Source organism: Rhinoderma darwinii, chromosome 1 (genome assembly GCF_050947455.1).
Source record: "Rhinoderma darwinii isolate aRhiDar2 chromosome 1, aRhiDar2.hap1, whole genome shotgun sequence".
In the NCBI taxonomy this organism is placed as follows: Eukaryota; Metazoa; Chordata; class Amphibia; order Anura; family Rhinodermatidae; genus Rhinoderma; species Rhinoderma darwinii.
The window spans coordinates 644,977,488-644,993,996 of NC_134687.1; the positions used below are offsets into that span (position 1 = coordinate 644,977,488).

At 48.4% G+C, this 16,509-nt stretch overlaps 1 protein-coding gene across 1 annotated transcript in view; it reads left to right on the plus strand.

Annotated features, from left to right (window-relative positions):
• The first annotated feature begins 3,468 nt into the window (after positions 1-3,468).
• The window catches only part of LOC142665442 (uncharacterized), a 42,549-nt gene continuing 29,508 nt past the window's right edge, over positions 3,469-16,509 (plus strand). The window contains exons 1-4 of the mRNA XM_075845176.1: positions 3,469-3,657; positions 3,742-3,865; positions 13,022-13,119; positions 13,286-13,400. Of these exons, the coding sequence (XP_075701291.1) occupies positions 3,634-3,657; positions 3,742-3,865; positions 13,022-13,119; positions 13,286-13,400 (361 nt within the window). The 5' untranslated portion in view covers positions 3,469-3,633. The remainder of the gene's footprint in view (positions 3,658-3,741; positions 3,866-13,021; positions 13,120-13,285; positions 13,401-16,509) is intronic.

Here is a 16,509-nt window from a genome sequence, read left to right on the forward strand (position 1 = left end):
TGGGGCACGAGGCGTGATGATGAATTTAACCTCCATGTACCTCAGTAATAGTAATTAACCCCATCATGTACCTCACACATTAACCCATTATGACGGAGAAACATGATGGGGTTAATAACTTTTAATGAGGTACATGGAGGTAAATTCATCATCACACCTCGCGCCTCACATCAGAAAACGGAAGAAGTTTTTATTTTATTACTGTTAGCAAAGTATCGAAATCGCAATACTACACGAAGTATCGGTATCGAAGTCCAAATTCTGGTATCGGGACATCCCTAGTGTGAGGTACATGATGGGGTTAATTACTATTAATATGAGGCACATGGAGGTTAAATTCATCATCGCACCGCGCGCCTCACAATAAGTGATAGAAAGCCGTGTTTATTTTATTTTTTTACAGCGTACACTTCATAAATGACGCAGAGAACGCGATCCAAGGGGCATCCCCCCCCCCTTCTCATTTTCCCCTGAATGCTGCAGTCCGCTGTGATCGCAGCATTCAGGGGAATAGCGGCGGAGATGAGAGGCTTCTCTGATCTCCGCCGTTAGAGCACATCTGCGGGTGTATAACACAATCATTGCCCCGCTCCTGACAGGAAGTGCGTGCGCGGTCAGCATTAGGTGATGTGGCCGGCGCTGCAGTAATGATCGGGGGTTCAGACACTGAAGACGGAACATGGGGGTGTTTTGCAGCGCGCCCGCCATGTTCTGTCTCCAGTGCCGCCGCTCATTAGTGCAGCGCCGGCCGCATCGCATCATGCTGACCCCGCGCACGTGTTATCAGGACTCAGGAGCGCGGCAATGACTGTATCACACAGCCGCAGCCCCGCTCTCATACATTCATGTGTTACTATACTGAGCTGTGCGGCCGCAGAGCCAAGTAACGAAATACATGACATAACGGTATCGAACCGTTTGGGGAATAAGAGTATCGAAACTGTATAGAAGTTTTGATGCATCCCTAGAACCCGGCCTTATTTTTTTTCTACTTTAGGGAAAAAGAGGTTTGTTGTTTTTTTTGAACATTTAATATTTTTTTATTTATTTACTACTGAAAACTTTAATTATTTTTTACACATTTTATTAGTCCCCTGTGGAACGTGATCCAGTGATCATCAGACACTATACAATACTAATGTCACTTAGTGGGAGACTGGACCTGGGCCGCACATCCGCTGTATCCTGTGATCTGAGCCGCTGGGCATCATTTATAAACATGAACATGAGGTTTTCTGTTCACATTCTGATCACTGTATGAGCCACTTGCCACTTCACGACAACCTCTTTAATGTGGGTCCCGACTCTATCGTTTTCAGCACCACATGGCGGCCACTGCCACCGCAGCATCGCACCTGCAGAGGGAGCAACCCAGAGGCCCAAAAGCACCCATGTTATCAGGCCATGCCAAGCGTCTTTAGCTCTGGGCCACGTCCCCCCACTACAGCAACAGATACCACCCCACAGCACCACAACATGTGCACAATGCTGATGTGTTGCAGTATTTTGTCATTTTTACAGGCTTCTATTAAGCCTTGCCAGCCGCAGAGAGTAGGCAGATCTGGGGGCCTTCATTAGACCCGCGGGCTGCCATGACCACCATAGGCACCCTGCGATCGTGTCACGGGGGGAGTGCGATGGGCTGTCAGAGTAGACCGCCCCCTCATTTTAATGACTTAAATTCCGCTGTCGCTATTGACTGCGGCATTTAAGTGGTTAAACGAACCGGAGCAGAGCGATCTCTGTACCTGGCCGCGTGTCCGTGGTGTCTGCTGTAATACACAGCTGACACCTGCAGCGTATGCAGCAGACTCAGCGCGTGAGCCCCCTCCATACATCACCCCCCGCACCATGACGTACCTGGCATGTGATTTTGTGGGAATGGGGTTAATAGCAGAAAGATGGCAGACCTTCATTAGACCCCTCCCCCGGGCTGCCATGACAAACATCCATACCCCGAGATGGTGTCGGAAGAGGCCGATGAGCTGTCAGGGAGGACCACCCTGTCTGTCTTACAGCTTAGAATCTGCAGTCGCTATTGACCACGGCATCTAATTACTTAAATGGCCGTGATCGCAGGTCTCCAGCCTTTGCAGCAGGTGTCAGGTCTTCGCTATGTCGTGTGAACGACTCCTGAGCGGTAAATTTCCTGTGCAGGAAGGGGTTAAATGCGTAAAATACAAGTTTATACTGAATCTTATCCCACAAAATAATGTATCACTCTGCTCCGCTCCACCTGCGCTATAACACGAAGATAAGAGATCACACTGCATGTTTCCTTTATATATAATGTCACCTCAGCTGCTGCAGAACCTCACAGTTCATATCAAACACTGACTGCATAGTGTGCACCATGTTTTGTGAGATGTCAGCAATGTCTCCCCAGTATCCACCATGTGTCAGGTTGTCAGGAGTCAGGTCTTCATTGTCTTGGGGGGAAATGTCTTCATTTTACTCTTCTTACCTGAGAGATATGCCATAAATGTCTGATATATGGGGGTCCCACCTCTATGTGGAGAACGGGGGTCCCCCGACCTGCCTGGTGAGGTGACTACTACATCCAGGTGGAGAATGAATGGAGAGGTGACTACACATGTGCACGACTCTCTCCATTCACTTGTATAGGAGGTCCAGAAACAGCCGAGCACGGCCAGAGGTGGAGCCGCATCTATCAGACATTTCTGGCATATCCTGGGGAGAAATGTCCGTGTTGGGAATACCCCTTTATTCCATGTGGTGACGGCTCTGAGAAGATGTTTCTCCCAATGATGAATAAGTGAGGTTCTGTATGTCACACATGATGTTGTCCCCTGTATGATCTCCATCTTCTCCTTTCTTCATAAAGACATCTGCAGTACTAGATCCTCCAGTTCCTCCAGTTTTCTCCTCTTCTCCTCCACAACGTTCCTTCTCCTGAATGACCCACCAAGGATGGACAAGGACAGGAATGAGATGAGCAGAAGAATACTAGACTTCACCTTGGAGATCATCTACCTGTTGAGCGGAGAGGTAAACTTTTCTACATTATAGAACAAGTCACACATAGGGAAGGGACAATACATAATAGGAAGTAATAGGAAGAATCCAGTGTCCTGTATAACAACGTCCAGACCTTCCAAGTGACGTCAAGAAGCTGCAGATCAGCCACCAATATGGTCAGTTATGTGCCATGTCACCAATGCTGCAATAGTAATGTAGAGTAATGAGAATGACCAGGAACCAGGAGGATCAGGATGACATCTATATAGAAACATAGAAGATGACGGCAGGAGGAGAGCACATGGTCCATCTAGTCCCCCCAATATTATTTCCTTTTTAGTTTTGGCCTCGTTCTATTTTCTCAATGTCTTTTTTGTAGGTGAGGTCTCCAGTATTACAGATGTGGGGTCACTAGAGCTCTATACAGCGGGGTCACAATCTCCCTCTTTCTACTGAGGGGGGAATACTGTGCTCAGTTCTCTAAGTGTCTCTCTCCATACACAGGAGTACACAATAGTGAAGAAGACATCGGGTGACTGTACGACTCCCATCATCCATGAGTCAGGAGGATGGAGCAGTAGTCAGAGCCCCATCACAGAGCCTCCCCCTCACTCCCGGATACATGAGAAGAAGATCTTAGAACTGATCTACAAGATGACGGAGCTGCTGACTGGAGAGGTGACACTGCTGGGAATGCTGGGAAATTCTACAGTAACAGCACTGGAGGTGTCTGGGTAATGACTGTATCATTGTGTGTGTCAGGTTCCTATAAGGTGTCAGGATCTCGCAGTCTATTTCTCCATGGAGGAGTGGGAGTATCTAGAAGGACACAAGGATCTCTACGCGGATGTCATGATGGAGAACTACCGGCCGGACACCTCACAAGGTGAGAAGAGACAGATATATATATGTTTTTCTCTTAATGAGACAATTGTCATCCACCTCCATGGGTGGTTTAGTCTTCCTCTGGATCAACACGGTGGGATTATAGGTTGGACTTGTGTCTTTTTTCATCCTTATTAACTATGTAACTGTAAAAGGGCTGGGGTAATGGTGGGGTTCACTGGCTAGTGTCACCCACCACTGCTGCCTCCTTTATATCAGGGTCACTAGGGTTATGCCTAGCTCCCCTACCTTGCATCCCAATACACATAACAACTTAATATGTATTGAATACACTGACACTACACGGCCCAGTATAAACAAGATATCACAATCCTAATCTATACCACCTCCTACTTACCTAAACATATATATACACGTTGTGTTACAATACATACCCATAAGTTACTTGTAATTTTCACACGCTCACTATTTCTGTCTCACTCCCTCCTAAATAACTGTCCCTGTACACTAAGGATTAACCAGAGAGGTGGAGGAAAAGGTTTACCAGGGGAGTCAGGTTAAGGGTTAACAATGGGAACGTGCAGGCAGGTGGGAAAGGGTTAACCAGGGATGTGCAGGTCAGCAAGGGTTAAATCAGGGGCGGCAAGGGTTAACTAGGGACTCGGGGGCCTCAAGGGTAAACTCAGGGGCAGACAGGGAGTTAGAGAGTTAAAGTGTAGCTGTTTCTTCACTATGAGGCTTAGCCAGGGGCGTAACTAGGAAAGACTGGGCCCCATAGCAAACTTTTGACTGGGGCCCCCCTCCCCTGGGTGTCACACAACCCCCCGCCCACTTGTAGATAGTGCCTTTTTTACAGCCCCCCCTGTAGATAACGCCATACAGTCCCCCCTGTAGATAACACCATACAGCCCCCCCTGTAGACTGTATGGCGTTATATACAGGGTGGACTGTATGGCGTTATCTACAGGGGGGACTGTATGGCGTTATCTACAGGGGGGACTGTATGGCGTTATCTACAGGGGGGACTGTATGGCGTTATCTACAGGGGGGACTGTATGGCGTTATCTACAGGGGGGACTGTATGGCGTTATCTACAGGGGGGACTGTATGGCGTTATCTACAGGGGGGACTGTATGGCGTTATATACAGGGGGGACTGTATGGCGTTATATACAGGGTGGACTGTATGGCGTTCTCTACAGGGGGACTGTATGGCGTTCTCTACAGAGGGGGCTGTATGGCGCTAACGCCATACAGCCCCCACTGCAGAGAACGCCATACAGCCCCCACTGCAGAGAACGCCATACAGCCCCCACTGCAGAGAACGCCTTACAGCCCCCACTGCAGAGAACGCCATACAGCCCCCACTGTAGAGAACGCCATACAGCCCCCCCCCTGCAGGGAACGCCATACAGCGCCCCCCCCTGCAGGGAACGCCATACAGCGCCCCCCCCCTGCAGGGAACGCCATACAGCGCCCCCCCCCTGCAGGGAACTCCATACAGCGCCCCCCCCCTGCAGGGAACTCCATACAGCGCCCCCCCCCCCCTGCAGGGAACGCCATACAGCGCCCCCCCCTGCATGGAACGCCATACAGCGCTCCCCCCCCCTGCAGGGAACGCCATACAGCGCTCCCCCCCCTGCAGGGAACGCCATACAGCGCTCCCCCCCCCTGCAGGGAACGCCATACAGCGCCCCCACCTTGCAGGGAACACCATACAGCGCCCCCACCCCTGCAGGGAACGCCATACAGCGCCCCCCCCCCCTGCAGGGAACGCCATACAGCGCCCCCCCCCTGCAGGGAACGCCATACAGCGCCCCCCCCCTGCAGGGAACGCTATACAGCGCCCCCCCTGCAGGGAGCGGCATACAGCGCCCCCCCCCCTGCAGGGAACGCCATACAGCGCCCCCCCCCTGCAGGGAACGCCATACAGCCCCCCCCCAGCAGGGAACGCCATACAGCCCCCCCCCAGCAGGGAACGCCATACAGCGCCCGCCCCCCCCAGCAGGGAACGCCATACAGCGCCCGCCCCCCCCCAGCAGGGAACGCCATACAGCGCCCGCCCCCCCCCAGCAGGGAACGCCATACAGCGCCCGCCCCCCCCAGAAGGGAACGCCATACAGCGCCCGCCCCCCCCAGAAGGGAACGCCATACAGCGCCCGCCCCTGCAGGGAACGCCATACAGCGCCCGCCCCTGCAGGGAACGCCATACAGCGCCCGCCCCTGCAGGGAACGCCATACAGCGCCCGCCCCTGCAGGGAACGCCATACAGCGCCCGCCCCTGCAGGGAACGCCATACAGCGCCCGCCCCTGCAGGGAACGCCATACAGCGCCCGCCCCTGCAGGGAACGCCATACAGCGCCCGCCCCTGCAGGGAACGCCATACAGCGCCCGCCCCTGCAGGGAACGCCATACAGCGCCCGCCCCTGCAGGGAACGCCATACAGCGCCCCCCCCTGCAGGGAACGCCATACAGCGCCCCCCCCCTCCCCAGCAGGGAACGCCATACAGCGCCCGCCCCCTCCCAGCAGGCAACGCCATACAGCGCCCGCCCCCTCCCAGCAGGGAACGCCATACAGCGCCCGCCCCCCCCAGCAGGGAACGCCATACAGCGCCCGCCCCCCCCAGCAGGGAACGCCATACAGCGCCCGCCCCCCCCAGCAGGGAACGCCATACAGCGCCCGCCCCCCCCAGCAGGGAACGCCATACAGCGCCCGCCCCCCCCAGCAGGGAACGCCATACAGCGCCCGCCCCCCCCAGCAGGGAACGCCATACAGCGCCCGCCCCCCCCAGCAGGGAACGCCATACAGCGCCCCCCCCCCCTGCAGGGAACGCCATACAGTGCCCCCACAGCAGGGAACGCCATACAGCGCCCGCCCCCCCCAGCAGGGAACGCCATACAGCGCCCGCCCCCCCCAGCAGGGAACGCCATACAGCGCCCCCCCCCCCTGCAGGGAACGCCATACAGCGCCCCCCCCCTTGCAGGGAACGCCATACAGCGCCCCCCCCCCTCATCCTAAGGCCTTATTCACACAAACGTATAATACGTCCGTGCTACGCGAGTGGAAATCACGCGCGTCGCACGGACCTATGTTACTGAATGGGGCCGTTCGGACTGTCAGTGAATTTCACGCAGCGTATGTGCGCTGCGTGAAACGCACGACATGTCCTATATTTGCCCGTGTTTCGCGCTGCACATGGGAATGGAATGCCGTTTTTCCCATTGAAATCAATGGGCAGACGTTTGGAGGCATTCAGCCCTCGCATTATTAGCCGTTTACAGCCTGAAAATAGGGCGTGTGAACATACACTAAGGGGTAAAAGTTCATTGTGGGAGTGTTTTACAATGTTTGTTTTGAGCTGTTTCATTTTATTTTAGATTTAGGTCTTAACCTATAATTGCACAAATGTATAACTGCCATTTATAGAGACATTTAACTGCATTATTTTATAAAATGTCCTGGTATAAAGATATATTATTACCATGCCTCTGTTAGAAGTTTTGTTGTGTTACTGGTTGCCCTTGGATCCGACCATAACCCATTCCTCTGGCTATGGTCGGGAAAAGACACATCCCGACCATGGTATGGCTTTGTGGTCGCTTTCAATGTTCTCATGAACGCGCTTTATTTAGTTTGCACTCAGGAACTTCCGATTATTCCCGATTGCTTGGTGTGACTACAATCCTGTAGCTGCTACTGCTCATGTACAGCAGTAGCGCTGTCCAAATCCCCGCCTGCACACGGGAACTGGCAACTGTTCCTGAGTGCTTCTGCTAAACTTGCATTTCCGCAAGACTGTATGCACCCGGGAACCGGCGACTGTTAAATTCCTATTCTTTGAAAGCCGACTACAAATTTATCTGAGTACCAGCACAGGAGCGCCCCAGAAAGGAGTTTCTTTTATACACCTTGTTATTTCTGCTACTGTAATACGCTGCAGACTTTCCGCAATATAATCCATTGCAGAAAATCAGCAGCTAATCTGCACGTTGTGCACATACCCTTAGGCCCCATGCACTCCAACGTTAAAACGCCCGTAATTACGGGCCGTAATTACGGCACGTTTTTACGGGCCCATGGACTTCTATTGGCCACAGGTACCTCCCCGTTTGCTTACGGGAAGGTGCCCGTGCCGTTGAAAAATATAGAACATGTCCTATTTCAGGCCGTAATAACGGCACGGGCAGGCCCATAGACGTCTATGGGGCTCCCGTAATTACGGGTGACTACGTGTGTGCACCCGTAATTACGGGAGCGTTGCTAGGCGACGTCAGTAAATAGTCACTGTCCAGGGTGCTGAAAGAGTTAAACGATCGGCAGTGACTGTTTCTGCACCCTGGACAGAAACTACCGATCACAATATAGATCAACCCGTAAAAAAAAAAAGACGTTACCCAAAACTCCCTGCTTCTTCCTCCACTCCGGCCTCCTGGGATGACGTTTTGATTGGCTGCAGCGGTCACATGGACTGCCGCGTCATCCAAGGAGGTCAGACTGGATGTCAAGAGAGGGACGCGTCACCAAGACAACGGCCGGGTAAGTATGAATTTCTTTTACTTTTTCTGCGGAAAGGGCTGTCCCTTCTCTCTATCCTGCACTGATGGAGAGAAGGGCTGCCGATTACTGCAGTGTAATTTTGCAGCGAAAACGTGCCCATAAATACTGGTTGCATACGGGTCGAATACGTGTGACCAAGGACCCTTATTTACGCCAGTATTTACGGGAGGACAAAAATACGTTCGTGTGCATGAGGCCTTAAAGTGACACATCAGATTCTAGAAACGGTTCTCTCAAGTCAAAACTGGCTGCGGCAGTAATTAGTTAAAGCCAGAAATGGTTTGGTCGCTAGAAATTTTTTATTTTTCTTTCAGTTAAACAATTAGTATTTGAGTGATTAAACATTGTTTTAATTTTTATTTTATTTTTTTCACAAGTCAGGAAATATTATTTAGATTCTAATTGATAACATTTCCATGTGCTGGGCACTAGAGGGAGCAGTTCACTGCATGGTCACTGTGGTAAAGCAACCTTGATTATGCTGCAAATTTGGGATGGACACACTCTCCTCTAGTGTCCTCACACAATCCCCCTCCCTTCTTCTGGCTAGTGCCAGGAGAAGGAGGGGTTTTAATCTTCAAACCTCCTACACTGTATGCCGCCATTTTCTGAGCGACTGCACAGTGTAGGAGGATTAGATACAGGGCTAAGCAGACAGTAGAACACCAACATACACGCACATAATACACACATCACATACACAAACATAAATTACCTGCTCCTGCCGCCGCCGCCTCCACTCCTATTCCTTGCGCCTTCGCTTCCTTGAACATATGGCCGGAAACCGCGGCCGGAAGTCGTCATCTTAATGTCCGGCAGCGTCTTCCGATCCACATGAAAATGGCGCCGGATTTCGCTCTGCGAATGAGCTTCGTTTTGGTCTGTGTGGGAGCGGCACATGCACCGTTCCCACACAGACGGCGTACGCTTCAGAGAATGGAACGGCTCCCGTTCTCATTCTCTGTGGGGTTGTATGGGCCGTATTCCATCTCTGTATGTGTCGTTAATCGACACATACAGAGATGAAAAAAAAAATAGCAGCCCACATAAAGAAGTAAAAGTAAAAACACAGTAAAAAGTAGAACATGAGAACACAAATAAATAAAATTTATGTTAACCCCTATCCGCGACGAGTCAGTAACTGTACGTCGTCGCGGGAGGTTACTTCCCGCACGACGACGTACAGTTACTGAGTTTTTCCTGGTGCACACTGTCGTAGACAGTGTGCACCGGGAACCGGGAGGTCAGCTGTCGCCGACAGCTGACACTCGACTCTTGCCGACCAGTGGTCCTTTGCCGCTGATGTCGGCGAATTAACCCCTTAAAGAGGCTCTGTCACCAGATTTTGCAACCCCTATCTGCTATTGCAGCAGATCGGCGCTGCAATGTAGATTACAGTAACGTTTTTATTTTTAAAAAACGAGCATTTTTGGCCAAGTTATGACCATTTTCGTATTTATGCAAATGAGGCTTGCAAAAGTACAACTGGGCGTGTTGAAAAGTAAAAGTACAACTGGGCGTGTATTATGTGCGTACATCGGGGCGTGTTTACTACTTTTACTAGCTGGGCGTTGTGTATAGAAGTGTCATCCACTTCTCTTCACAACGCCCAGCTTCTGGCAGTGCAGCACTGTGACGTCACTCACAGGTCCTGCATCGTGTCGGCACCAGAGGCTACAGATGATTCTGCAGCAGCATCGGCGTTTGCAGGTAAATCGATGTAGCTACTTACCTGCAAACGCTGATGCTGCTGCAGAATCAACTGTAGCCTCTGGTGCCGACACGATGCAGGACCTGTGAGTGACGTCACAGTGCTGCACTGCCAGAAGCTGGGCGTTGTGAAGAGAAGTGGATGACACTTCTATACACAACGCCCAGCTAGTAATAGTAGTAAACACGCCCCGATGTACGCACATAATACACGCCCAGTTGTACTTTTACTTTTCAACACGCCCAGTTGTACTTTTGCAAGCCTCATTTGCATAAATACGAAAATGGTCATAACTTGGCCAAAAATGCTCGTTTTTTAAAAATAAAAACGTTACTGTAATCTACATTGCAGCGCCTATCTGCTGCAATAGCAGATAGGGCTTGCAAAATCTGGTGACAGAGCCTCTTTAAGTTCGGCGATCGGTTGCAATCGCCGAATTTTGGGGGTTTCTAACATATCGGCAGACCCCGGTCCAAAATCGCGGGGTTTGCCAATAGTTAGTATGGCAAACGGAAGCCAAACAATGGCTTCCGTGTCTGCCATGGACGGAAGCCCATCAGGACCAACCTTCGGCTGGTCCTGATAGGCTTCCTGTCAGAGTGACAGGAAGTCACTGCGTCGTTCCCGGTGCACACTGTCGGCGACAAGGTGTGCATCGGGAACTTGGAGATCAGCTGTCCCAGACAGCTGACACTCCAGTGTTGCCGATCAGCGGCTCATCGCCGCTGATTTCGGCAATTAACCCATTACATGTGGGGCTCGATTGCGATCTCCGCATGTAGGGGGTTTGTAGCACATCAGCAGCCCCCATGCAATCGTGGGGGCTGCTGATGCTTGTGATGGCATCTGGAAGCCAGGCAACGGCCTCCGGGTCTGCCATGTATGGAAGCCTATGAGGATCAGCCTAGGTAGTGTAATGTATTCTAGCAGCGATCAGAGCTGCAGGTCAAAAAAATAAAGTGTAAAAAGTTAATAAAAATGTTTTATAAAAGTGTAAAAATAAGTTTTTCTTTTCCTATAATAAGTCATTTATTATAGGGAAAAAATGAAACCGTTAAAAAAAAAAAAAAAAAAAAAGTACACATATTTGGTATCACCGTGTTCATAACGACCCAAACTATAATGTTAATTTTTCCGCACGGTGAACGCCGCAAACAAAATAAACGGAAAACTATGTTAGCATCGCTATTTTTTGGTCACCACCCCTCCAAAAAGATAGAATAAAAAGTGATCAAAAAGTCGCATTTACCCCAAAATAGTACCAGTAAAAACAACAACCCGTCCCGCAAAAAACAATACCTCCCACAGCTTTTTTGACGAAAAAATAAAAAAGTTACGGCTCAGAATAGCGTCTCAGAAAATAAATTATTTTATAGAAACGTAATTTTATTGTGCAAACGCTGCAAAACGTAAAAAAAAACTATACACATATGGTATCACCGTAATCCTATCGACCCGCAGAATAAAGTCAAATGTAATTTATTGCGCACGGTGAACGCTGTAAGAAATAAAGAATTTCAAGTGCCAAAATCGTTGTTTTTTGGTCACCTTGGCTCTAAAAAAGATCCTGTGTGGTCAAAATGCTCACTTTTTTTTACAAATTAATTTCGGCAAAAAAAAATGAAATTTGTAAATTTCACCTCTACTTTGCCTTAATTCCTGTGAAACGCCTAAAGGGTTAAAAGACTTTCTGAATGTGGTTTTGAATACCTCGAGGGGTGCAGTTTTCAAAATGGGGTTATTTATGGGGACTTTCTAATATAGAAGGCCCTCAAAGCCACTTCACAACTGAACTCGTCCCTGAAAAAATGGCCTATTGAAATTTTCTTGAAAATATGAGAAATTGCTGCTAAAGTTCTAAGCCTTGTAACGTCCTAGAAAAATAAAAGTACGTGGAAAAAAATGATTCAAACATAAAGTAGACATATGGGGATGTTAACTAGTAACTATTTTGTGTGGTATAACTATCTGTCTTACAAGCAAACACATTTAAATTTAGAAAAATTTTAATTTTTGCTAAAATTTGAAGTTTTTCACAAATAAATATTGAATTTATCGACCAAATTTTTTCACTAACATAAAGTACAATATGTCACAAGAAGACATTCTCAAAATCGCTTGGCTAGGTAAAAGCGTTCCGGAGTTATTACCACGTAAAGTGACACGTCAGATTTGAAAAAATCATCTGTGTCCACAAATCCAAAACAGGCTGTGTCCTAAAAGGGTTAATATCATATTAAAAGCAATATAATAATAATAATTAAAAAAAAAATCATGACTCCTTCCCTTTAAGGACTATATACACCTTTAATATAGGCAATTGTTTTTTTATTATTAAAAATTTAGTTCAGGTGAGACACAGGACCCGCTCTCAGCCGAGTCGTCAGGTCACTTCACTTCCGGATTCGACTCCTAGTGAATGATCCAGCTTCTGTGTATAGAGGAGACATAACAGCTGCATCGTAGAAACTGGAAAAAAAAAACGTTTTTACTAAAAGTCAATTTAAAAAGACGTGTATAATCACCTAAAAGCAATATAAATATTGCTTATAAAGGTGTACACCGCCTTTAAGACGCTAGTATACAGGCGATGTCCTAATACTTTTTTTGGGGTTGGCAGGGAACTCTTAAAATAGAGGCACCCTGTTGTCCCGCTACTTTCAAGTGTATCCACGTCCACAGAATGCAGATACAGTTGAATACTATGGCGGAGCAGGGAGCTGTCGGCGCCCCGCTATTCACTCTGGTAGTCCACAGTCTCCTTTAGGCCTGTGGCTTACAAGGTGCAGGGACCTCTACACCGGTAGTGAGGACATCAACATTGTAATTCCGACTCTGATCAGTAAACATAAAAGTGTAGAGAGAAGTGTCTGATATATAGACAGATATACAGTAGTCATGTATTCAGTCACTGTGTGTTTCCTACAGATGGATCCAGTAGGAGAAATCCACCAGAGAGATGTCCCAGTCCTCTGTATTCCCAGGACTGTCCAGAGGAAAATCACAATGTCCCAGAGAATCATCAGGTAGATGAAGCTGAGCCGTATACCAGGTCTATATAGGGGGGTGCGGAGCTTTTTGGTCCTGCGGTCATAGATGTGGCTATAGATTTTGGTGGTTTCTTATATTGATCTGTTAGATTCTTCGCACTCTCTGCTTTATTGTACTGAATTGTTACATATGTGAAATCAGGGGGAAGATCTGACGAATAATAAAGTGGAGGATGAAGAAGAAGAAGAGCGGGTGAGGGGCGATCAACCGTGTAAGAGTGAAGTGGAGGAGGAAATTACAGGAGGTGTTACCACAGGTAAGTAATAATGAATTTAGAAAGTGAATTGGGAGGTTTGTTAAGGAGGACCTGTCAAGGTTTATACCTCTTATTCCTGGCGTCCTTCTGATTGCAGCGCTAAAAGATTATTTAAAAAAAAGTGTTTAATAAAGTTACATAAAGTTTTCAGCGATCGCTGTTCCTGGCCGTTAGTCCCAGGTGTCAGCAGTAATACACAGCTGATACCCACAGCGTATGGAGTAGGCTCAGCACGTGAACCCGCTCCATAATTCTGCCCCTGCACTATGACATATGGGCACGTCATGCGTTAAAGAGAACCTTTCACCTGCCAAAAAAACGGCAGCTGCGTTAGATTGAAGGCGCTTTACAGATTCTGATGCTATTTAGTTTTTTTCCTGCAGCCCCCACTGTTCCTGAGATATCGGGACCATTAGTTCTGGTGTCCGATATGCAAATGAGACCTTTTACTGTCAAGTGGGTGGTTAGCCCTTATCATTTGACAGGTGTTACCCGCCCACTTGACAGTCAAAGGCCTCATTTGCATATCGAGCACCAAAACTAACGGCACCGATATCTCCGCAACGGCTGGGGCTAAAAGGAAAAAATGTAAAGCTGCAGAATTTTTGAGGCGCATGCAATCTAACTGAGATGTCAGATGCAGTTTTTGGGCAGGTGACAGGTTCTCTTTAAGGGGTTAACTGTGTTTTCCTTTTATTTATATTTTAGTCTCCCTAGGCTGCCATGACAACCATTGGCACCCTGCAATCGCAAGGGAGAGCGCAAAGTGCTCCCCCTCTTTCTAACAGCTTAGATGGTGTGGTCGCTATTGACCACGGCATCTAAGGAGTTAAGCGAGCGGGATCGGAGTTATCTTGTTGCCGTGAAGTGTGGGCTACAAAGTAAGCAGAGTACAGGCACCACACCTATGGATAGGTAAACTTGGGGTGCTGCAAAAAAATGCAAGTGTGGGTTGTAACATACAATTGACACATGCAGCTTTTGGAGTGGGCACAGCCTGTGAAGCCACTCTATACTTTACCTTCTGACTTTTGTCATACATATACAGCAGATGTAGGGAAGAGGTTAACATTGCCTGTGAATTTTATGACCTCATTTGACACAACCATAAATTTCCTCACTAGCACAAATAAAAATGTTAAACTAGCTGCCCCATACAGTATAATACCCCTATAGCTGCCCCAATACAGTATAATGTCCCTATAGCTGCCCCAATACTGTATAATGTCCCTATAGCTGCCCCATACAGTATAATACCCCTATAGCTGCCCCATACAGTATAATACCCCTATAACTGCCCCAACACCGTATAATGTCCCTATAGCTGCCCCAGACAGTATAATGCCCCTATGGCTGCCCCATACAGTATAATGTCCCCACAGCTGCACCATACAGTATAATACCCCTATAGCTGCCTCATACAGTATAATACCCCTATTGCTGCCCCATACAGTATAATGTCCCTATAACTGCCCCATACAGTATAATACCCCTATAGCTTCCCCATACAGTATAATACCCCTATAACTGCCCCAACACCGTATAATGTCCCTATAGCTGCCCCAGACAGTATAATGCCCCTATGGCTGCCCCATACAGTATAATGTCCCCACAGCTGCACCATACAGTATAATACCCCTATAGCTGCCTCATACAGTATAATACCCCTATTGCTGCCCCATACAGTATAATGTCCCTATAACTGCCCCATACAGTATAATACCCCTATAGCTTCCCCATACAGTATAATACCCCTATAACTGCCCCAACACCGTATAATGTCCCTATAGCTGCCCCAGACAGTATAATGCCCCTATGGCTGCCCCATACAGTATAATGTCCCCACAGCTGCACCATACAGTATAATACCCCTATAGCTGCCTCATACAGTATAATACCCCTATAGCTGCCCCATACAGTATAATGTCCCTATAACTGCCCCATACAGTATAATGTCCCTATAACTGCCCCATACAGTATAATGTTCCTATAACTGCCCCAGACAGTATAATGCCCCTATAGCTGCCCCAGACCGTATAATACCCCTATGGCTGCCCCAGAAAATATAATGCCCCTATGGCTGCCCCATACCGTATAATACCCCTATAGCTGCCCCATACAGTATAATGCCCCTATAGCTGCCCCATACAGTATAATGTCCCTATAGCTGCCCCATACAGTATAATGCCCCTATAACTACCCCAGACAGTATAATGCCCCTATGGCTGCCCCAGACAGTATAATGCCCCTATAGCTGCCCCCATACACTATAAAGCCCCCATAGCTGCCCCAATGCAGTATAATGCCCATAGCTGCCCCAAGACAGTATAATATCCCTATAGCTGCCCCCATAAAGTATAACGCCCCCTTAGTGGCATTCCTCAAATAGTACCACAGTGCCCATGTAGATGGTGCCACACAAAGTGCCCATGTAGGTAGCGCCACAATGTCCCCTGTACATAGTGCCTATCTAGTTAATGCCACACCCTCCTTGAAGATAGCGCCACCCTCCTTGAAGATAGCGCTACCCCTCCTGTAGACAGTGCCATTGGGGCTCCCTCTAGGAGTGGAATACCCAGCCAGAGCATTGGCCTTGCTGTGGCCGGGAATTTCACGTCAGGGGTTCTCTGTAGGATTGGATTTCCCGGCCATAGCGCCGGCAACAGTCCAGCCAGGGATTCCGGTCCTGCAGGGAGCCCCTGATGTCTCTACAGTGATGTCACGGTTTCCCTCTAGGAGCAAAATCCCCGGCCAGAGCGTCGGGGATTCCACTTCTTGTGGCAGTGAATTAGAGGAGTGTCGCGGCACCCTGGTTGGTAATCCCTGCAGTAAACAGTAGAGAACATGCACATACTTAGTTTTTAATATGGGAATGCCAACAATACATATAAAGTTATTTTTATCAATGTGAAATGCTACCCCTAAAAAAACTAATCACACAAAAAACAAGACCTTTATATATCTACGTAGTCTTAGGGTGTATACAAACATTGTGGTTGAAACCGCACCAAAAAACATAAAATACTTTAAAAAAACGCATCTGTTTTTACTGTGATTTTCTGCGGTTTTCTATGCGGTTGCAGTTTCACCTGTAAAAATCACAACCGTA